Genomic DNA, 22,781 nt, shown 5'->3' on the forward strand with positions numbered 1-22,781 from the left:
GGAGGATGCTGACCTCACTGGGCAGTGGTGTCACCTGCAGCCGCCAGCCGCTCACTCTGTAGTCCTGTGTCTGGTCACCACTGCCAGATGCAGTTCTGGCTGCTAGGACTTGGATAGTTGGCTTTAGGGCCAGCAAGGACTTGTATTAGAGATGCGAATAGCACATCCAAGAGCTTGTGTTATCTTACTCCTCACGAGCTGTGGCTGTACCGCCTCTGCCTCCTTCAGCCCCTCTAGGACGGCTTCCTCTCTTTCTTGGGGTAAGGGCTGAGCTCAGACGTCCCAATTCCTACATCTGGAGCTGAGGGGTGATGGCTGGCTCCTTGCCAGGACGGCTGGGGATTGAGTGAGTCAGCATGTGTGCCACCTGGAACTGCTGTCATTAGAATCCTGATCACTGTTGTTACCGTTATGGTTGGGGGAGGGCGGTGCTCCCACAGAATCACTGTAATTCGGGCATCTCCCGTCACAGACATATGGGACACCTTTGTGTTAGAGAACTGCTTCCTACCCACCCCAGGTGCCTGTCCGCTACCTGCAGCAGCTGCCATCTGTGGTGATCCTTTTAAAACAAACGCTAAGCAGTATATACTTTAGTCAGGAAATGCTCAGGTCTGTCTGTTGACAAGAATTCTATAACAGCCTCACACTTCGAAGTTGCCTTGAGATCCGTTTTTCATTCTGCCCCATTTGGTCCAGGCTAGGCTAGGTCCAAGGCCTCTTGAGCAGCCTTCTGTCCATGCAGCTGCCGTGTGTGTGTGTGTGTGTGTGTGTGTGTGTGTGTGTGTGTGTGTCTGTGTCTGTGTCTGTGTCTGTGTCTGTGTCTGTGTGTGTATGCGTGCACAGTTTTGAAGCTGTTACTGTGGGTGAACATCTGGGCTTAATGATTTAATGACTTAATATTTGCATGACTGTCAAGTTAACTTTGAGGATAAAAATTTAAAAAGAAAGCCATGGTGATGCATCCCTGTGCATAAGGAGTCCTCAAGTTCCAGGCCAGGCCAGGGTGGATAGGGAGACTGTCCTAAACAGGCGAAACATTGTTGAGTGACAGAATGAAAAAATGATGGAGGGGCAGTGAGTGGTCCAGACCTGCAAAGACGTCTGTTGTGTGACTTGGGGTTGGTGCCTTGTCTCTCCGAGCCTCTTGGTCTTCCTGTGTAAAACAGCCTTAAGCGCCCCTCCTCCACGCCTGTACAATTGCATGGCGCCCACACCTAACGCCTTGTAGCTGGCCTCACTGCTGTACCGTATCTCCAGCATGGGACACAGATGAGCCACCAGGGGCTGCTGCTGCTTTCAGGACAGTCTATTTGATAAACCGTCTAAATAGTAACTTCTTCTATCCTGTAGAATGAGCTACAGCGCACCTGGATGGGGACATCTCAGACCAGGATGTCCCCCATGTCACAGGTGTAGAACCTGGGAGTGAGTGCTTCAGTGTATGGAGATGCCTGGGTCTGAGGGTTCCAGGGCTGTCTGTCTGTCTCTCGACTTTTGTCCCCTGCTGCAGCAGGATGCTGAAGCCTGCTGTGTTTACGGCCTGGGCAGGCAATGGACAGGAAAATGGGACAGAGGCAGAGGGCCTGGCCAGCACCCACACTTACTCAGATGCTCACAGGGCTCAGCCTATTCTGCAGTGCAAAGTCTAACCGGGTACGCAGTGTGGAGACCTCTGAGTTCACTTCAGTGCTCAGGTATCAAGCAAATGTCCCATGTGCCACCCAGAACAGAGGATAAGTGTTGGCAGCTGCTGCAAGCCCCTTTCCGGAAATGAGCTCTTAGTGGCGCTGGCTCATGCTTCCAGCCCTTTCCTTCCCTTTCACTGCCCAAAGGAGAACAGAGAACCACCTGCTGCTCTGATCCCTGCCCAACTAAAAGTCATAGCCCAGGGCCATGCCCCTGTGGTCCCTGCAGCGCCCTGCAGCTTTCCCTAGCTGTAAGCTCTGTGGGGATAGCATGAGATTGGCAGCTCTTGGCCACAGCTTGCTCTGTCTGGCATTTTGCTCTTGAGAGCTCGCCAGCCAGTGAACACGCATCAGCAGGCATGTTCCCCACAGGGTCCAGGTGAAAACTGACCTCTCTGGTTCCTCCCACCCAGGCCCACCTCCTGTCCCCCTCCACTCGGCTTAGCCGGGGAGAACTTGGGAGATGGGAGGTCACCCAATGGGGTTAACTTTAGTCCTAAGCTCTGTAAAGCTGCTGTGATGTCTCTGGAGGGGCATGGCTGAGCAGGAAGGGTGTCTCTCTCTTCTGACCCTGAACCACCCTGTTAAGCTGGTTTACAATGCCCATAGGAAGGCCACTGTGTGATTACTATGCAGCAGTCTAATGGGCTGGGGTTTTTCACCCAGGTCCGCTCTTGAGTTAGTAGTTTGGAGGCATGTTCAAACCCTGCCACCACCTCAGGGGACCTCTTCTTCCCGTCACAGTGAAGCACTCAGAAGAGCTGGCACCTCTTAGTGTCCTCAGTGGCAGCTGTGTGACCTACTCCCCTGGTTGTACTCAAACACTCAGCAGAAGCAAGGAAGGAAGGTCTGTGTGGACTCATGACCAGGGAGGGAGCTGGCCACTCGATGTCTGCCAGCAGGGAGCAGAAAGGTGCAAATGCTGGTGCTCCTCCCACTTTCTGCTTTTAAAAGGGTGCGTGTGCATGCGCACACACACCCATCCACCATAGAGACCAGAGAGGGTGTCGTGTTCTCTGGAGCTGGAGTCATAGGTAGCTAAGAACCACTGAACATGAATGCTGGGAACTGAACTCAGGTCCTCTGGAAGACCAAGCAAGCTCTCTTAGCCACTAAGCTGTCTCTCCAGCCCCTCCCTTTCTCCTTTTTACAAAACCCTGGACTCTAGCCTATGGGCTGGTGCCGCCTATCTATGTTGGGGGAGGGGGTTTCCCTGTCCAGCTAACCTCCTGTAAGAACCCTCATAGACACACCAGAGACATACTTCTGTGGTGATTCTAAACCCGGAAGTTGACAGCCGTCAGCTGTTACCTTTCACTCCTTCTCTTGTCCTTTTGGCCCTCATGCCAGGCTGGCGGTCACCTGCTGAGTCGAGGACCAGCACTCGGAACGCCTCGTGTAGGGAGGCTGCAGAGTGACGGCTGCCCTGATGAAGCCCATGAATCCAGAGGTGGCCTCCTGGAGGGGGAGACGAGGCTTTGTCTCCAACAAGACAAGATGGGAGCAGGTCTGCTGTTTTAGATGATGACTCGTGCTCTCTAGTAAACCTACACGCTTGACGTAGCTGTAGGCTCCCAATGCAGTCGTAAGGCATTATGAGCTAAGCCTGTCACATCCTTCCCCCATCCTCCCCCAGTGGTAACATCTTGCAGAGTCGCCTAGCTCCCCAACCATGATGTGGACTTCTGTCTGGTCTAGGCTGAACATCCCATCACAATCGCCCCTCCCCCCCCAGGGCCAGCTTCAGCCACACCCCTCTCACCCCAACCTTAGGCATCCATTCCCCTGCTTCATAATTCTCTCATTTTGGGATTGTTACTTAAGCAGAATCGTTCCACAGAGAACCTTCTGGAACTGTCTTCATTCATGCAGCCTAGTTATCAGGAGATGGTCGCAGATGGTAGCATGTGTTGGGAGCCCCTCCCTTGCTGTTGCTGGGTGGCACTCACGGATACCCCAGGGTGTTTCACCATCCACCCATGGAGGACATCTGCTTGTGTCTAGTTTTTTGGCTATTACAAGGCCTCTGTAAACGTTCCCATAGTGGTTTTTGTGTGGAGAATAAATTTTCGTTTTTCTGGGACAAATAACCCCAACATGTAATTGCTTGCTGGTATGGCAGTTGCAGGTTTTAAAGAGGACGCCAGGCTGTTTTTCAGAGTGGCTGCGCCATTTTCTATTGCCATCAGCAGTGCAGAGCGAGCCGGATGCTGCCTCTCCGCGAGCTCGCCAGCACTCACTATTGTCGCTATTTTTTATTTTAACTCCTGTAGTGAGTGTGTGGCGCTGCCTCTCCGTCGCGTTAATTTGCATCTCCTAATGGCTAATGCTGTTGAACATTGGGTGTGCTCATCTGCCATCTGTGGGTCTGCCTTGGTGACATGGCTTCTGCTCGCTTTCTCACTGAAGTGTTTGCTTTGTTACTGTTGAGTTCTGTGAGTGCTTTATCTTAGACACTAGGCCTCTGTCAGGTGCGTGGCTTGTGAATGTCGCTCAGTCTGTTGCTTGTCTTTTCTCCCTTCGGTACTGGGGACTGAACCTAGTGTCTCTTGTGTTTGCTAGGCAAGCTCTACCACAGAGCTACGTCTCCAGCCTGTAGCTCGTCTTTATATCCTCTTCATGTGAACTTTTGTAGAGGAAACTCTTTAAACAAAGCTTTGTTTTTACATGTTTTGTTTATTTGTGTATGTATGGGTGTTTGTCTGCAATATGTGTGCATGTATGTATGTGCACGTGTGCGTGCCTGATGCCTGTGAGATCCAAAAGAGGGTACGGGTTCCCTGGGACTGCAGTTCCAGATGGTCGAGAACCCCCTTGTAGGTGCTGGGGACTGAACTTGGCCCTCCAGTAGAACGGCCAGTGCTCTTAGCTGAAAAGTCTTCAGTTTTGGTGAGGTCATTTCTCCTTTTGTGGTCTGTGCCTTTGCTGTGTTGTGAGAGCCCTGAGCTAAGCCCTGCATTTCCTCAGTTTCTCCATGTGTGCAGGACTAGGGATGGGCCCTGCGCTTGCTGAGCAGACTTTCTGCACCCCCTTCACCCGGGGACTCTTCTGCTGTCAGCCAGCCCTGAGCTGCCCAGGCTGGCTGTAAACTCATTCTTTGGTCCTGGCAGGTCTTGAATTTGGGATCCTCTAGCCTCCACCTGTTTGTTTTCTGGAAGTCTTAGAGTTTTACCTTTAAGGGTATTCTCCTTTGTATGTGTATGCAGTGTAGTTTCTGTCAAGGTTCCTTTTGTGTGTGTGGGGGCAGTTCCAGCACGTTCTATGGAGGCCTCTGCTCTCCTTTTACTGACTTTCCCAGTTACCACGGTCTGTTACCACTTCATACTTACCAGGAGAGCCTCTATCAAACAAAAGGAAGAGTAGGCGTACTGGCTCAGCCTGCAGTCCTGGCTCTCAGGAGACAGAGGCGGGAAGGTCTTTGCAAAGCTGGCCTCGGCTATGTGGTGGGACTGGGGGTGTGTGGGTAGTGAGGGAAGTAATGCAGGAATTGGGAATTCATTCATCATAGGTGGGACAGTAAAACGGCAGCCACTATGAGAAACAGCTTGTAACGTTAAACACAAAACCCGGACTGTCCACATGGCACATCACTTCCAGTCCCAAGTGCATATTACAGAAGTGAAGGCAGGGGCCAGGCATGGTTTCACACGCCTTTCCTCCCAGCTCTCAAGAGGAAGAGGCAGGTGGATCTCTGTGAATTTGGGGCTACCCTGGTCTACAGAGTGAGTTCAGGACAGCCAGGGGAGTGTAGAGAGACCCTGTCACAAAAAAACCATAAATAAATAAATAAATAATAAACTGACAACAATAAAAACCCCAGAAGCAGGAACTGGAGAGAGATCTGCACACCCAGTTCCTTGCAGTGCTCTTTGCAGCAGCCAGAAAGTGGAAACAGCCTCGCTCCCACCCCTCCATGAATGGAGAGAAAACCGGCAGGTACACAGAATGGCGTATTATTCAGCCGTAGAAAGGGATGACGCAGGCCGGACGGTGGTGGCGCACGCCTTTAATCCCAGCACTCGGGAGGCAGAGGCAGGTGGATCTCTGTGAGTTCGAGGCCGGGCTGGACCAACAGCCTCCAAAACAATACAGAGAAACCCTGTCTCGTAAAACCAATAAATAAATAACTAAATAATAAAAGAAGAAAGAAAGAAAGGGATGACACTATTGTGTGGCTGAACCTTAACATTATGCCTAGTGAGAAGAGCCAGGCATAAGGAAGCGTGGTTGCGTGATTCCACCTGTACATGGTGCCTAAGAGAGCACAGAGAGGAGGAGGCAGAGAGGCTGAGGGGACAGAAGGGCAGTTCCCTTAGCTGGGGTAAAGAGAGTGGCAGTGGTTATACAGCACTCAGTGTATTTAAAGATGCTGAGTTGCATGCTCACTTCCAAGTAGTTAATATGATAAATCCTGTGTGCCTTTTACCACAGTGAAAAAAATCGCCTGTTTTGTTTTAAATCTCATTAGTTTTCTGAGACAGTCTCACTCACATGTGTCTTTGGCTAACCTAGAACTCAATTCCCCTTGCCTTTGTCTCCTGGTGCTGGGTTAAAAGAATGGTCTATCACACTGGGAATAAAATCATTTAATTTTTAAAGCCCAGGCCTGGAGAGGTGACTCAGAGGTTAAGAGCCCTGGCTGCTATTGCAGAAGATCTGGGTTTAGGTCCCAACACTCAGCTCTGTAGCTGCAGTTCCAGGAGATCCCACACCCTCTACTGGCTTCTGTGGGTACTGCATACACCCATGTGCACAGACATACAGGCAGGCAAACACTCATACATAAATAAAAAATGCCTAAAGAATAAAACTAGTGAAGTCATGTTGGTGGGCTCTCCATGCTCCTGCACCGATCTGCCTGTCACAGCCTCACTGTCTCCTCTCTCTTGTGTGGCCGGCTTTAGTGTCAGATGGGGACGTGTCTCCATTTCGCTCTTTCCCTGACGGGTCTGCCTCAGACATTCTGGAACTTCTCCAAGATGGCTCTCATCATTGCCACCTCCCTCCACCTCCCTCCCAGTGCCCGACTTATCGCAGTGACTGTGTGTGTGTGTGTGTGTGTGTGTGTGTGTGTGTGTGTGTGTGTGTGTGTGTGTGCACGCACGTGCACGTGTATGTAGAAGTTGATTTCCTCGGTTACTCTCCATATTGTTGAGGCTGGGTCTCACCAGTTCGCCCAGAGCACCTAGCTCGTGAGCTCCAGGTATGAGCCTGACCCCCTCCTCGGAGCTGGGACTATAGACACACATGCCCAGCTCTTCCCATGGGTACCGATCCAACCAACCCGGTCTTTGTGCTTGCATAGCAGGCCCTTTACCAGCTGAGCCGTCTCCCTAGTGTTGCTTTTCTTAGATGGAGTTTGTGGCTGCCCCCTCCATCGCCCTCACTCCCCTGGCACCATCCTCAGCTGCCTGGCCCGTGCTGCATCCTGACCACTTTCTCCACACCCACTCCGGTCTTCTGGAGCCCACCCCAGAGTTACAGCCTCGAGCTCATGCCTCTCCCTGGCAGCCTGCGCAGTTCTTCATGGCCTGCCTCTGCTGACTCGGCCTCCCTCAGGCCCTGTCCTTGCTGCCCCTCCACCCGCCTGTCAGCTGAAATTCCAAGTTTCGTGTGTGTGGCTTCTGGTGAAAGCCCCACAGGGCACCCGCGACACGTGGCGGCCTCTTGCAGAGCATTGAGTGCAGGGAAGGAAGTTGCATGTGGCTGTCGCGGGCGGCGGGTAGCGGTGAGAGGAAATGAGGGCAGAGGTGGGCATGGCCGGGGGCTCCTGGTGTGGAGATGGCTGTAGCCGCGAGGCCCCAGTTGGTTTCCAGCAGAAAGGGACGCAGTCAGATTAGCCTCACAAAGGTCCGACTGACCCAGCAGAAAAGCAGGCAAAGGTATTGAATCGACACTTAGTGGAAGAGGACGTTCTGCCGGCTCCTGTGAGCATGAAAGGATGCTCGGGGAGGCAGGAGGAAGTGCAGATGAAAAGCAGGCGGAGCCGGGCAGGAGCCGGGCTGCAGGGTCAGAGGCGGACAGCCCTGATGCTGCAGGTGAGCAGTGGTGGCCCTGGGCTTGCTGAGGGTCACAGGCACCCACAGATGTGGGTGCCTGTGAGGGGCCTGCTAGGCCCCGTTAGCATCCCTGCAGTGCCTATGAGAGTGGAAGACAGAGCTGCCGGGGCCCCACAGGCTGGCCAAGGCTACACAGCGCTTCCGCGGGGCTGCCTGAGTGGGGCCCGCATTCTGCAAAACAGGGTATGGTGAGCAGCATAAGATGCACAGCTAAGCATGTGTACATAGTCTTTCTTTAAAAACGTGACTTGATGAAGGATGCAGGCTGAACATTGCCTCACACGCCAATACTACAGCAGAGCAGGGGAGAGGTAGGTGGTGCCATCCGTTCTCAGGACTCTCAACACTTCTGGTCCTCCTCTCCCCATGTTGGGAATTGAACACTGGTGCATGCTGGGCAGGCAAGTCCCCAGCCCCTCCCTGGTAGAGTCCAAGCAGGGGTCTACTGTTAGGCTGCCCTCCTTTTATACTTTGCTGGGGGGTGAGATAAGGCCTTGCTCTGAATCCCTGGCTAGCCTGTATTGGCTTGTATCCTAGGGTGACCTCATGTGGTGATCCCACTGCCTCAGCCTACTGAGTGAACCGCCACATCTGGCGAGTTTTTTGTTGTTGTTTTTTGATACTGAGATAGGGTCTCATCTAGCTGCCCACCCAGGATGATACTGAGTTCATTGTAGCCCAGGCAGCCTTGAACTTGTGATCCTCCAGACTCTTGAGACCATCATCTTTTGCCCTTCCCCTTTGGTTCTGCCACCTTTGACAAAGTCCCAGAGCCGCCACCTCCTTCCCAGGAGTTTCGTGCTTTACCATAATGGGGTCCTAGACTCTGTTATTGAGACCTTCCCCAATGTAGTGCAGGCCATCAGCTCCCATGCTGTCCTAGGGACCCAGCGGGTCACATCAAAGGGCATTCGTCTTGTTTCCCGTGTCTGGTGACTGCTGTGAACCTTTCCATGGGCCCGTGGGCTGGCATTTTGCTTGTGTTGTACCCAGGGAGGACACTGGCCAGGTGCTGCCAAAGCCCGTCCTCCCAAGCCCCAGCTGTGCGGCAGCGCATGTTTTAGAGTAGGTAAGGGTGCCGTGAGAGAGAGAGAGTGTGTGTGTGCATGTGTGTGTGTGCGTGTGTGTGTGTGCTACATGCTACATTTTGTGGGGGCTTTTAAATCAGGCAGGTATTCACCGAACACATGGGTCTCCAAAGGGAAAAGCCAAGGCAAATGCAGAGGGCATATCCTGCCTCTGTTTACCCTTTGGCACCTTTTGGTACTGGCCCATGTGACTGTGTCCTGGAGACAGGAGAGATGAAAGGAAGGGATAGACGAGCTCCTGTGTGACAAACCATGATTAGTGAGTCACACACTCAGCACTCCCTCCTCTTGGACCTGTTTCCTGGAGCTGGCCAGAGCTGGCCAGGCTGTACCACCTCCCCCATCAGAGCCCAAACCTGCTGGTCTGGTTTGGGGAGGCGGCCCTACCTAGCTCCTCGACGGGTGGCTGCTTCCTAGGTGCCCTGCCCCCACAGGGAGGCGGTGACCAGAGACCTGGGCCTGGAGGGACACCGGTGACTCTGCCACTTGCTGGTGGTCCCCACTGTCCTGTGCTCACTGGATCAGAGCCTTCTTGCCCCCACCCCGGGCATTTTTGGCCAGCTTGTCTGCCAGTGAGTGAGTCCTCACGTTTGCAAGAAGCTTGGTAAATTTGGGGGCTACAGACAGTAGTGGACAGAGGTCATAGGTGCCGTGGCCAGGCCCAGAGGACACGTGTGGTCCAGCCTGGCCTGATAGGAAATGCTCCTGAGCAAGTGCAGGAGGCTGGCCCCAGAACAGACAGCCTGAGAGTCTGCTGCTGGACTTGGGCGTGGGTGTGTCTCCTTCAGGGTGAGCTGCTCTCTGCAGCAGGGTTAGCCAGGCATACATTGGTCCCAGCCTCAGCACTTCCTGCTCCCCACCGATACCACTTGCTCCAGGCCCACCCAGGGGAGAAGAGGGAGGTAGAGCCCACCCCATCTGAGGAGACCCACGGGCAGCCCTCAGCCCCTCTGTGCCGCAGCCCGCCCTGAGGTCTCCAGCGGCATTGTTCAGTGCCCAGCTCCTCCCCCAGCGCTTCCCACCCACTGGTCCTGTAGCCGCTGTGGTGTGCAGCCTAGGTAAGCTTCCTGGGCCCCAGTTACCACACCTGGTGTGTGTATGTGTGTGGGGGTGGAGTTAGAAGGATGGGTGTGCCTGTTGTAGTAGGGGCAAGTCCTGCTGAGGCCAGGCTGCGGCTGGGGCCCTGCCAGCCCTCTGTCCCTCAGCTGTGGGCTACTCTCCCGGGCCTGCTGGCTCCAGCCCCACCTCCCGAGTCCTTGCTTCCCGCCCTCTGTGGGTGGGAGCCACAGCCCCAGTCGAGCCGTTCCCAGAGCTAGACTGTGTCCTCACCACTGCTAGAGAGAGCTTTGGGTGCAGAGCCAGCTGGCCAGTCTCAGGCCGCCCTGAAGCCTGCCCCTGCCCTTTGCACTGGGAGGTCCGGCCGCCAGCTGCCCTTGGAGAGGTGGCCCAGGAAGTAGGGAGAGAATGGTGGAGGTAAGCAGGCTGCCTGTGGACCTTTAGGAGAGGGCGGGGCTGGCCACTGGAGCCAGTGTGGGATGGGCCACACCTTTCTTGGGTCGAGGGGTGGGGTGACTGTTGTTCCCATGTGTGAGGTGGCAGGCTCCCCGGAACTTGTTAGCATCTGAGCACAGGCCCCTGAACCTCTGTGCAAACATCTTCCTGGTGACCCTTGAGTGGGCTGGTGTCAGAAGCTGAGTGCTCACTGCTTGCTGTGAATAGACCTGTGCTGGTGTGGAGCTCAGGGTCTAACCTTGTACCCTGGGTTGTAGTCCTCAGTACACCCTTCAGCATGTCTAACAGTTGCGAGACACAGGGATTGTGTGTACATATGTGTACATGTGCATCCCTGCGCCTGCAGAGATGCTGGGGTCTCTGATGTATCATGGCTCTTGCAGTGTGACTGTAGGTATCTCTAGGGAGCCTGGACCTCTTTGGGGTGGGGAGGGTCTTCATATTTCAGAGCAGTCAACCCCTGCTTGCTGGGTGCTTTCCCAGAGTCTGGGCATGTAAGCTGCTTCCCTGCATTCTCTCTGGTGCCTCCTCAGCTTCCTCCACCAGACTGCCTGCCCCGTGTGTGAGGGGCAGGAGCTCAGCTCTGAGCTCACCTTAGCAGGCTCATGGTAAGCACTGGCCATGCCCATGGCAGCTGCCGCTCATGTATTCAGGATGCTGTCGGGTGGTGGGTGGGTGACTGGGCTCCAACCACTCGGGTTGTCAGGGTGACTGCGTGTATCTGGATGCCCAGCACATCTGTCTGTCTGTCTGTCCATGGGTTTGTTTGGTTTACCGTTGCAACCCGTCATGTCCCCCACTCCAACCCTGGGGAAGTGACACTACCACACGTATGCTGGGGTGGGTGTGACCAGTGTCTTCGCTGTGTGTTCATTCAGTCATTTCATGCAGTAGCAATAGCAGGGACAGTGACGGCAGCAGTCTGCAGGGGCCATGGCCATCCCGATGATTCTAGTGTCTTGCTTGTCCCGCCCGAGTGCTCCCAGCAGGTAGAGGGACTGTAGAACACTGAGGTCCAGAGAGGTTAGATGACCTGTCCAGGGACACACAGCTGGACTGGCCAAACTAACACCTGGGCCTGGGCATCTGCTCTTAGGCTCACAGAGCCCTGTACTGGGACAGCCCTGTGTTAGGCAGTGACCAAAAGAGACAGGCTCTGTGCTGATGGGCTGTCCTAGCAGGAAGCTGTCCACAGAAGGACCACTAAGACAGAATGAGAAAGATAAGTGCGCCAGACCTTCAAGGAGCTGGACATGGTAATGCACACCATTAATCCCAGCACTCAAGAGGCAGATCTCTGTGAGTTCAAGACCAGCCTGGGCTACAAAGCGAGTTCCAAGACAGCCAGAGCTACGCAGAGAAATCCTGTCTCAAAAAACAAAACAAACCAACAATAAAAGTAAGCTGTCAGTTCTGAGCAGAAGACACTGTAGATACGAAGGTGTGATGAGTGTTCGTGGTATCTGATTAGGACGGCTCGACTGGAGGACCGCAAAGGCGGGGACAGGTGTGAGATGCGCGTGTCTCCAGCAGGGACTGTGGTCACCATTGCAGGCCCGTGGGTAGTCACTCCACAGTCCCTCCTCGTGGCAGCAGTTGTCTCTGCCCCTGCTCTTGTCCCATAGACCCCTTAGGTGCTTCCTGTGGAGTGGAGGCCACCTTTGTGGGACAGAGTGGGGGCTTTTGTGACCTGGTGCTAGGTGGCGTTGGGCGGTTGATTTCACCTTTGTGGTTTAGGAAAGAGCATCCCTGCCACCCAGTTCTGTTTGGGGACCCACAGTGACCTGTCTATACGCCTGGCACACGGCTGCCACAGCTTCAGCCGTGTGAACCACCAGTGCAGCAGACCATAGCTGTGCCTATGCTCGGGGTGGTACTCACTCACGAGTGGGTGACCAGAGGCCAGTGGGCCCCGCCAGATGCCAGGGTAAGCTGTGCCGAGCAAGCCAGGCCTGCAGAGTTCACATGCCGTGCCCTGGACCAGCCCCCGGGGTCCTGTCCATCGCATCTCCTGCTGGGCTGTCCGGCCGTCTCCCTGGTTCCCTGCTCTCACTCCTCCCTGCCTAGACCCCTCCTGCAGCTCCTCCACCTTAGGCTACCTCATCTGCCCTAGTACAGCCGTGTTGCTTAACCCAAGGTCCCCTCGCCTGGCCATCCGCAGCCATCAGGCCCCCTTGGCATATCCAAGCAGTGCCTTCCTCAGGACCTTGGTCCTTACTTATTCTTCCGTCCTGGCTGCCCCTCTCCAGAGTACAGGTCCTCTTTGGACAAGGCCTCATGCAGTGGACCTGACTGACAGCTCCCGCCACCTTGGGTGGTCCTGGTTGATTGACAGCCGCCTTTTCCCAGTGAGAACCCTGCAGCAGCGCTGCAGAGCTGTGGGCTGGACAGACTCCCCTCAGTTGTCACTCAAATGGGCTGATAGGTAGGTGAAGGCCCAGTAGCTATGACAGGTCACTTGTGAGGGGCAGGAGAGGGGACAGGGGCCATCTAGGAGGAGTTCCAAGGACTCCCTGGAAGAAGCAGCACCAAAGGGAGAGGGGGCACGTTAAGATTATGTAGGTAGGAGCTGTGGTTGGCAGGGCTGACTGGAGGAATGGGCTGGAGAAGGCAGGAACCTGACCCCTGCCCTCATGGCCTGCTTGGTCCTGGAAAGCAGGGTACACTGAGGCGGGGCGACCCCTTTGGAGCTGGCAGCTCATTCCTTTTGTGTGGGGGGGGTACAGGCATTTGCCTCTCGTGAAAGGCTAGGAGTGGAACAAGGGGTGCAGGGGGAACTGGAACACATGGACACCCCACAATTTGAAGACTGCAAGAGATTTTTTTAAAGATTTATTTATTTATTACATATGCAGTGATCTGCGTACATGCCAGAAGAAGGCACCACACTGAATTACAGATGGCTGTGAGCCACCATGCGGGTGCTGGGAACTGAACTCAGGTCCTCTGGAAGAGCAGTCAGTGCTCTTAAACTCTGAGCCATCTCTCCAGCCTGACTGCAAGAGATTTAAGAAATGAAATAAACATTTCAAAATACAGTATAGTTTTGGCATGCGCCTTTAATCCCAGCACTCGGGAGGCAGAGGCAGACAGATCTCTGTGAGTTTGAGGCCAGCCTGGTCTACAGAGCGAGTTCCAGGACAGCCTCCAAAGACACAGAAAAACCCTGTCTCCAAAAACAAAACTACACACACACACAGTGGGCGCACGTCATTAATCCTAGCACTAGGAGGCAGAAGCAGGCAGATCTGTGAGTTCGAGGCCAGCCTGGTCTACAGAGCGAGTGCCAGGACAGCCAGAGCCATACAAAATCCCTGTTTTGGGAAGAAAAAAAAAAAAGACCCATATTTTAGTGTGTGCCCTTGGCTGGGTGGAGCTGCCTGCCATACTACCCCATCTGTTGTCTTCTCCATGGGTACCTAGTCACCCTTATGTCTAGAGTCCAACAACACACTCCCAGCACTGGCTCACAAAGCCCCTGCCCTGAGGTTTCTGGGAGCCAGGGAGCTTGGGTTGGTGACTTCCCAGGGCCACACATTCCCCCATGGTAGTGATGGGCACGTCAGCCCTAGACCAGAATGAAGTGATTCGGTGGCAGGGACGGGTTTTCAGGCATCTTTTCTGTGGTCACCTGTCTCACCAAAGGCCCTGGGAGGAGGGTCCAGGAGGCCCATTCCCCAAGGGACCAGGACAGGCTATGTGGGAGGTGCAGTCCAACCCCGCAGTGCCAGCACAGGGAGAAAAGCAAGGTCTGCAGCCAAGGAGGTAGAGGCAGCATGGTGGCCAAGCCCAGCCTGTGGTGCCCGCCTTCCCAGGTTCAAATCCTGGCAGCCTCTCACTGGCTAAGTGCCTGGACAGGGGAGTTTCTCTCTGGAGTCTGTTTCCTTCCAGACAACTGGGACGATTAGCTTCTGTCGTAGGCTGTGCAGGTGGCATGGGCTGTGCACCATAAACAGGGTCTGCCTGCGCCAGAAGGAGGGGCCGCAGGCTTGATGTCTACTCTGGCTTTGCCCTGGATAAAGGGGGAGGGGCTCTGTGCCTCGTTTTCCTTATTTAAAGCATGGAGTTCATGGGTCAGGAGCGGAGGTTGAGGGATGCTGGGTAAAGTGGCTTGTCAGAGGGGTGGCACACAGTAGGTGCACATTCCTGCTGGCTCTGGTCGTCGTTGTGACTAGCACTGAGCATGCACCCCCAGCTTTGGTGATAGTGTTCTGTGGGACTCCTTGTGAGAGCTGCCGGAAGCAGCTGCAGTCATCACCATCTTAACAAGAGGAAACTGAGGCCTGAAGTGGACTCTTTCCCTGGGGTCACACATTGAGCTTCCTGCCGTGAGCTGTGGGCTGGGTCTTCACAGATATAAAAACCAGCCGCTCCATGCTGTCAGCTGGGGTTCTGAGGCCTGGGCTGCAGGGCTCTGCAGTTCTGAACCCACGAGGTCAGGAGCTGCAGAGAAGGGCCTGGGTGGGGCCTGCGCCAGGTCACTATAAACATTGCAGTTCCTCTGTTTGTCCTTCCCTCCATACGCTGCCCAGAGGAAGGGGTGGCCCAGGCAAATATCCGGAGGTGTGCCCTTCCGCCCCTCTCCTGCGGGGTCACAAGTGGTTGCAGGGTGCCCGGGGCTTGGAGGTTATGAGTGGGGGTCTGTGGGAGCATGCAAGGCACTGCCCCCGCTCCCCCACCTCTTCCATTCTGAGCGCCTCCCTATGTGTAGTGTGAGATCATATACACCAGCACCCCTCTTCTGCCAAGTCTGGGAGCTACCTTGGGGCTGCCTGGGTGTGGGATGAGGGAGGAGAGCAGAGCCAAGAGTTCAAGATGAGGAGCAAGTTAGACGAAGGAGACAGGGAGCCCGGGTCACAGCACCTGGCTCCACGCTGTGCCAGGCAGCGTGTGTGCCAGGCTGGGGTTGTAGAGACAGGCCTAGCTTCAAAGAAGGTCGGGAAGCCAGGTTGGGTAGCCTTGGTGCAGAGGTCAGGGTGATGGGGATGGGCCAGGCATGAGAGGCTGGAAGCCAGACATGCCCCAACTCTCACTGAGCACCCCTGGACCAACTGGGAAAGCCCTGTCCAGGCAGAGGGCTGGCCACCTGCTGGCCTCTTGGGACCAGTTGGGACAGGCTAGCTGCTGAGTTCCCCCCTACACCTGCCTCTCACTTGGCTGTACTGCCAAACCGGTTTCCCTGGCTTCCTGCCCATTAATGTCCTTCTTGTGGGCTGAGCTGTTGGCTCCCCAAGAAAGAGCTGCCAGGAGGTGGGGGAGCTGGGCCGGGGCTCCCTGCACACTTGTCTGTAGCTGCTTCCTCAGCAGACTCTTGCTAGGGCTGGCCCTGGGCGCTGGCCCTGCCTGCCCTCCACCTGTCAGGTACCGGGGAGCCAGGTCGGAGAAAGATGGCAGTCCCCTGTGGCATGCTTTGGTCCTTTGGGCCTCCCCTTAGCCCTCCCTCCCTGGCTGGTAGCACACTGTCAGCCCAGTCCCTACCAGGGTGCACTGTCACTATCAAGGGACTGTTGTGTCCGTCTGTGTGGACAACTTGGTGGGTCGTATGCTGTCTAGGCTGTCATCATGTCCCCTCACTAGCCAGGGTACAGCGGGTGTTAGTGAATGAGTCAGTGACAGATCTTTTCTTCCTGTCTTGCAGATGAGTAACTCAAAGCCCCAGGAGGAGACGTCCCCTACGCAAGGGTGTTTCTAGCCCAGCCAGCTTCAGACCAGGTCTGTGTGACAGCAGGGCCCCTCCCACAGGTCAGTCTCCCTGGCATAAGGGGCTGCTCAGAAGCAGGGAGGGCTCGGTCACTCTCAGGGTGACAGTGACAGGCAGAGGAAGGGGAGGCTTGTGTCGGGGCTGCCTGGCTTCCACCATTTCTTGAGTTCTCCGTGTCACCATCATCCCCTCCTTCAGCTGGGATGGAGCCCAGGGCCTCCGCTTACTGTGGGGCTGGCTGCTGAGCTCCAGCCCAGGCCCTTTCACTGTTATTTCGAGTCAGCCCCACCAAGGTGACGAGAATAGCCTGGATCCACTCTCCGTCCTGCGGACGCCTCGGGCTGGGCATCGTCCTGCACCCTGCGTAGCTGGCATTGCAGCCATCGATGCCTCTGCTCGGGCTGGGCACCGTCCTGCACCCTGCGTAGCTGGCATTGCAGCCATCGATGCCTCTGCTCGGGCTGGGCATCGTCCTGTGGTTCTTTGTTGTTGCTGTTATTTATTTTTTATTTATTTAAAAAGAACTATTAGTTTTTAAATTTTATGTGTATGGGTGTTTTGCCTGCGTGTGTACAGGTGCCTCACATTGGTTCCTGGTGTCCTCAAAGGTCAGAAGGGGGCATCAGATTCCCCTGTAACTGGAGTAGCAGACAGGTGTGAGCCACCATGTGGGTGCTGGGGATTGAACCCTGGTCCTTGGGAAGAGCAGCCAGTGCTCTTGTCTGCTGAGCCATCTCTCCAGCTTCCCATTCCTTTTTTTGAGACAGGATCTCTCTCTGTAGTCCTGGCTAGCTTAGAACTCACTCTGTAGAGCAGCTGGCCTTGAACTCACAGAGATGCGCCTGCCTCTGCTTCTAGAGTGTTAGGATTAAAGGCGTGCGCCACCATGCCTGGCTCAAGGCATTTATTTGTGGCTGGTGCTATTAAGTGTCCAGTTGAAGACCCAAGCCTAAAGCTAACATCACAGCGTGGAAGGCATCCCATGTGCCCGTAGCTGCTGGTTGTAGTGGCCAGACTGGAGGTGCCAGGCCCAGGGGTGGACGGGGAGACTGTGTGCATGGGCTAGTTTAGGCATTGTCAGCACTAGTGGGGCTGGGGAGAGGCAAAAGGCGCCACCACAGGAACCAACAGCAGGTTCCCCACAGGTACAGGACATCTGAAGTGATGTGATGGCCAGCAGCCCGTGTGATTGGGAAAGCAGGCAGTGCTACCTGGAGGAGGAGAGAGAGGGAGCTCTGGGGAAAATAGGGGAGAGTGTCCCAGGCAAGGGGACCTGCCTGTGCAGAGGCCCCGAGTGTGAAGCTAATGGGAGGCGGCGGCCGGCTGGTCTGTATGAGCTCTCGGGCCACAGGAAGGGCTCTCGCTGTAGCTATCAGTAGGAGGCAGCTGGGCCTGACCCTCTAGCTCAGTGGTTCTCACCCTGTGGGTCGGGACACCTCTGGGGCTTGAATGACTCTTCCACAGGGGTCACCAAAGACCATCTGGAAAGATAGATGTTTACATTACAGTTCATAACAGTAGCAAAATTACAGTTATGAAGTAGCAACAAAAATAATTTTATGCTTGGGGGTTACCACATGAGGAACTGTTTGTTTATTGATTTTTCCAGACAGGGTTTCTCTGTGTAGCTCTGGCTCTCCTGGAGCCAACTATTTAGACCAGACTGGTCCGGAATTCACAGAGATCCACCTGCTTCTGCCCCCCTGGTACCAGGATTAAAGGTGTGTGCCACCACCACCCAGTTGAGGAACTGTATTAAAGGGTCGGAGTGCTAGGAAGGTTAAGAACTACTGCTCTGGTTGCTTACAGAGCAACCCACAAAAGTAGCTGCTCAGAGGGCTCTGGAAGAGGCTACTGCCCCCTGCTGGTATGTGGGGGAGGGAGAAGGAGGAGAGGAGAGGAGAGCGCTAGCGCTCTGCTGAACCTCAGGGCAGAGACCTGGTGTGTTTTGAGTGACAGGCCACCCGCCTCTGGTCCCATCTCCTGCAGGTGCCTGTGAGAGCCCACGCCAGCCACCGCTCGCACACTCGCCGTGCTAGGGCTCTGGAGCCATGTTTGGGAAGAAGAAGAAGCGCGTGGAGATCTCGGCCCCGTCCAACTTTGAGCATCGTGTGCACACAGGCTTCGACCAGCATGAGCAGAAGTTTACAGGGCTGCCCCGCCAGTGGCAGAGCCTGATTGAAGAGTCAGCACGCCGACCCAAGCCCCTTATCGACCCCGCCTGCATCACCTCCATCCAGCCGGGAGCCCCCAAGGTAGCCATCGCCACTTCCACCCACCAGCCCCGCCCCTGACCTCTCCACTCCTGCCCCAGCCCCACATGCTCAAGCTAGCAGACAGCCCACTCCAAGACAGCTGCAGTCCGGGGCTGACAAGGAGCCACCCAGGCAGGAGGGAGCAAGCCCTTCAGTCTTGTGGGTTTCCCTGACACCCTGAAGAAAAGGGCAGAGTCACAGTAGGACCCAAGGTCCCTACCCTTCCCCCACCTCATGTGTAGAAGGAGCATGGTCTCCTCTCCCAGGCACAGGCTACTGCCACACAGGCCTAGTGATAAGAGTGTCCCTGCTAGCCGGGCGTTGGTGGCGCACGCCTTTAATCCCAGCACTTGGGAGGCAGAGGCAGGCGGATCTCTGTGAGTTCGAGACTAGCCTGGACTACCAAGCGAGTTCCAGGACAGCCTCCAAAGCCACAGAGAAACCCTGTCTCGAAAAAACCAAAAAAAAAAAAAAAAAGAGTGTCCCTGCTGGGCCTCCGGAAGCCGACTTTGGAGTTGGGTTCATTCCACTCGTGGCAGGGCCCAGGGGAGTCCAGCCAGGCTGTGCCCAGTAGGTAGAGCTGGGTGTGCCTGTGGTCAGCGGACTGGGTGCCTGACTGTAGCTGACTCAGCAGCCTCTCACAGGGACAGCCCGGCAGCAGAGGCGGAGCCCGTGGGTGTCCACAGCTGAGGGAGGTGCTGTGTGTGTTACCTCCCTGGCCCTGCAGGGTCATCTGAGCCTTGTCTTCTCTCCAGTGCTTACAAAGCCCCTCGTCATCTGACTCTGTATGGGCTTCTCGTGACGCAGGCCAGCCGGAAGCCGGTAGAAACTGACTGAAATAGCCCTGCTTCTCGGGTCCTAGGCCCCACACAGCCTACCCTAGGCCCTCCTGGGTGCCACTGAGCTCTGGCCGTTTCTCACAGGTTGTGTCCATGCTAGGTGTCCCCAAAATGTCACCCCTGCTCCTTGGGCCCTCCACCGTTCTCTGCCCCCAGCCTGCAAGAGGAAGGACACTTGCCATAATTCACATGCGGGCTCCTTAGCTGCCACTGTCTACACGTCCAAAGTTCTTGGCCATTGACCCCAAGCTCTAACAGCAAAGACTGGCAGGTGTCCACCCAGTGAAAAAGGAAGTGAAGGGGGCGTGAGTGCTCCGCGCGTGTGTGGTGAGGAGAAGGGTTACTGTAGACATGAGGGAGAGCGTGGCCGGAGGCAGGTCTGGAGGAGGCCCGAGTGGACGTGACTGGGCCTCGTGAGGACACTGGGGTGGGGAGATCCTGGAGACCAATCGACCAGGAGGGTAAATGCTAGAAAACGGTAAAAGGAGCAGCTCAGCCATTTGGCTGGGTTATATAGGGAAGGGCAGCCCAGCCCTCAGGGTAGAGGACAGGGTATGCCAGCCAGGTAGGGACTGAGGGAGCCTGGGAGAGCCTGGCAGCCAGGTCCGTTTTGATATGTTAAATAGGCACCTCAGCCATTTGTCTGGGGTTTGAGACCTAACATCTACCTTGCTTTCTCGGCTCCCAGAGCAAGGCCAGACTTCTAGGCAGACTGCCAAGACCCCAGACAGGCTGGAACCACAGGTGGTTCCTGTGAGCCCAGCATGCCCTCAGCCTATCAGAGGCCATCCAGGTCCTGTCTCTACCTGCCACCCGGGGGCAGTGGTGGGACAGCTCCCCCAACCCTCCTGTCTGCCCCTCTCCCTTCCTGCCTTCCTCCTCATGGTGTGGACGCTGATCTTGGAGCCGAGACCTAGGCGGGACTGTAAATAGCAGACAGAGCCCTGGGCCTTGGGAAGCTCGCAGGGGTAGAGCAGCCTGGCGTGCACAGCCACGTCTGCTGGTACCGAGGGCCACAGGGAAATGGGAAAGAGCCAGAGACCTGGGGCTGGCCTCAGAGACCTTGTGGAGGGAGCAGGGCAGCCGTGGAGATGTTTGGAAGATTGTGGGCAGGGCAAAGAGCTGATGGGTGGGCGTCTGGTGTTCTGGGGAGACAGCGCAGAAGCCTGTGCCTGGCGCTGGGGTGAGGAGGAGACCACAGCTCCGTGGGGGCGGCGAGGCTGGTGGCTCAGGATGGACGTGCCACACCGCTCCCAGGCCTCCTAGCCATGACTTCAGGCTGTGGCCTTTCTCTTGTGCACCCCACCCTCTGCCCTAGAGGACCAGGGTGGTGGTTGGGGCAGTGGCGTGGCAGCCTCGAGGGAGGAAGTGCTGAGCCAAGCGGCTGTGATCTGCAGCTCGAGCTGATTACAGGCTGGGTTCACCTCCCTCACCCAGGCCAGCGCAGAGCCGCTGCCAGGCTGGGGGCCAAGGACAGTCAAGAAGCACTTGGGGAGCCCCCAGAGTGGGTGATGGGCATGGGAGGAGACCTGAGGGCCCCCTGTCACCCCACCTCATCGTCACCAACCATTACTTCACTGTCTCTGTCTTGTTTCCGTGTTGTCTTGTTTCTGTGTCGGACGCACCACCCGTGTCCCCTCCTTCCTGGCCCTACCCTGCCATTGCCTGGACCCCAGACCATCGTGCGGGGCAGCAAAGGTGTCAAGGATGGGGCCCTCACGCTGCTGCTGGACGAGTTTGAGAACATGTCGGTCACGCGCTCCAACTCGCTGCGCAGAGACAGCCCACCACCTGCCCGTGCCCACCAGGAGAATGGCGTGCTGGAGGAGCGGGTGGCCCCAGGCAGAATGGCCCCTGACAAGGCTGCAGGCAAAGGCCGGCCCACGGGACACAGCGAGGCAGGCAGTGGCAGTGGTGACAGACGGCGGGTGGGGCCCGAGAAGAGGCCCAAGTCTTCAAGAGAGGGCCCAGGAGGGCCCCAGGAGGCCTCCCGAGATAAGCGCCCCCTCTCTGGGCCTGATGTTAGCACTCCCCAGCCTGCCAATCTGGCCAGTGGGGCGAAACTAGCAGCTGGTAGACCCTTTAACACATACCCACGGGCCGACTCGGACCACCCACCCCGTGGTGCCCAGGTAACCCATCCCCCCGAGTGTGCTCTTGCCCTGGCTTCCCTTTCCCCAGCCGCATCCCATCTCATCCCGACTTCCCATGTGTGTCTTCTGGCTGGGGACAGTGGGCGCACCCTCCGCTCATGACACCTTCTTCTGTTGCAGGGGGAGCCACACTGCATGGCCCCTAATGGGCCTTCAGCCACAGGCCTGGCTGCCCCTCAGTCTGCACCATCCTCCCGGCCTCCCGCCCGAGCCCACGGTGCTCCCAGCCCAGGAGTGCTGGGCCCCCATGCCTCTGAGCCCCAACTGGCGCCCCCAGCACGTGCGCTTGCTGCCCCTGCTGCACCCCCTGCCCCTGGGCCCCCTGGGCCTCGCTCACCACAGCGGGAACCCCAGCGAGTGTCCCACGAGCAGTTCCGGGCTGCTCTGCAGCTGGTGGTGGACCCCGGGGATCCCCGTTCCTATCTAGATAACTTCATCAAGATTGGTGAGGGCTCTACCGGCATCGTGTGCATAGCCACCGTGCGCAGCTCGGGCAAACTGGTGGCCGTCAAGAAGATGGACCTGCGCAAACAGCAGAGGCGGGAACTGCTCTTCAACGAGGTAGGTGTGGGCCAGGAAGCTCAGGGAGCCCTCTCCTCGCAGCTGTCCCAGCCTACGGCGCCCGCCTGTGCCTCTGTCCTACCAAGTGCCCATGACCCAGGCAGGCTTGTCCCAACCCATTCTGGGCCTGTGTTCCCCCTCCAGACCTCTTCTCTCAGGGTCGCTGTCTCTAAGAAACTGTCACACCTCACTCTGGTCCACAGCCTGCGTCCCCCTTCCTCCCGTCGTCCCACTTACTTCCGTGTATCCTTCTGGCCCTTGGGCTCCTGCTCCCGCCTTCCTCTCGGCCCCGGACGCTCTGTATGTAACGTCCTAGGGAAGGGCCTTTGACCTCTTAGTGTCTGCCTCCGTGTCCTCACCCACTCCCAAATAAGAGCGCCCGGCCTTAGCGTGGCTTGTTCCTAGCCAGCTTTTCTTAAACTATCTGCCTTCTGCCTCTGGGCTTCTCCTTTTCCTACTTCTGTAAATCTTACTTTTAGTTCTGCTCCATCGCTGGCTGGGTGGCCGAGTGGCTGGACCCCAGGCATCCTCCTCTCCTTGTTCTTTCTTTCAAGGTTTATTTATTTACTTATTTATTTATGTGCTCAGTGTTCTGCCTATATGCCAGAAGAGGACAACAAATCTCATTATGGACAGTTGTGAGCCTCCATGTGGGTGCTGGGAATTGAACTCAGGACCTCTGGAGGAGCAGCCGGTGCTCCTAACCTCTGAGCCACCTCTCCAGCCTCTTGTTCTCTTGCTCTTTCCTCCTCTCAGATTTCTCCTCCCATTCATTCTCTGCCTGCCAGCCCCACCTATCCTTTCTCCTGCCAAGCTACTGACTGACTGTTCAGCTCTTTATTAGACAAATTGGGTGTTTTAGACAAGCAAAGTAGCACAGCTTCCCAGAGTTAAACAAATGCAGCACATCTTTGCATTATTAAAC

At 56.1% G+C, this 22,781-nt stretch overlaps 1 protein-coding gene across 8 annotated transcripts in view; it reads left to right on the forward strand.

Moving 5' to 3' along the window:
* Positions 1–22,781, forward strand: part of Pak4 (p21 (RAC1) activated kinase 4) — a 39,892-nt gene that overhangs the window by 11,559 nt on the left and 5,552 nt on the right. For 2 of the 8 annotated variants that reach the window (XM_040734334.1, XM_013125382.3), the window contains exons 2-5: positions 15,986–16,089; positions 18,038–18,303; positions 20,819–21,274; positions 21,416–21,856. In XM_040734334.1, coding sequence (XP_040590268.1) covers positions 18,100–18,303; positions 20,819–21,274; positions 21,416–21,856 — 1,101 coding nt within the window. In that variant the 5' untranslated portion in view covers positions 15,986–16,089; positions 18,038–18,099. Of the gene's footprint in view, positions 1–10,130; positions 10,309–15,985; positions 16,090–17,707; positions 17,770–18,037; positions 18,304–20,818; positions 21,275–21,415; positions 21,857–22,781 lie in introns of those variants that run through there. The other 6 variants (XM_013125381.3, XM_040734337.1, XM_040734335.1 and 3 more) reach the window with 6 other exon arrangements.

This window comes from Mesocricetus auratus, unplaced genomic scaffold (genome assembly GCF_017639785.1).
Source record: "Mesocricetus auratus isolate SY011 unplaced genomic scaffold, BCM_Maur_2.0 Super-Scaffold_100038, whole genome shotgun sequence".
Classification (NCBI taxonomy): Eukaryota; Metazoa; Chordata; class Mammalia; order Rodentia; family Cricetidae; genus Mesocricetus; species Mesocricetus auratus.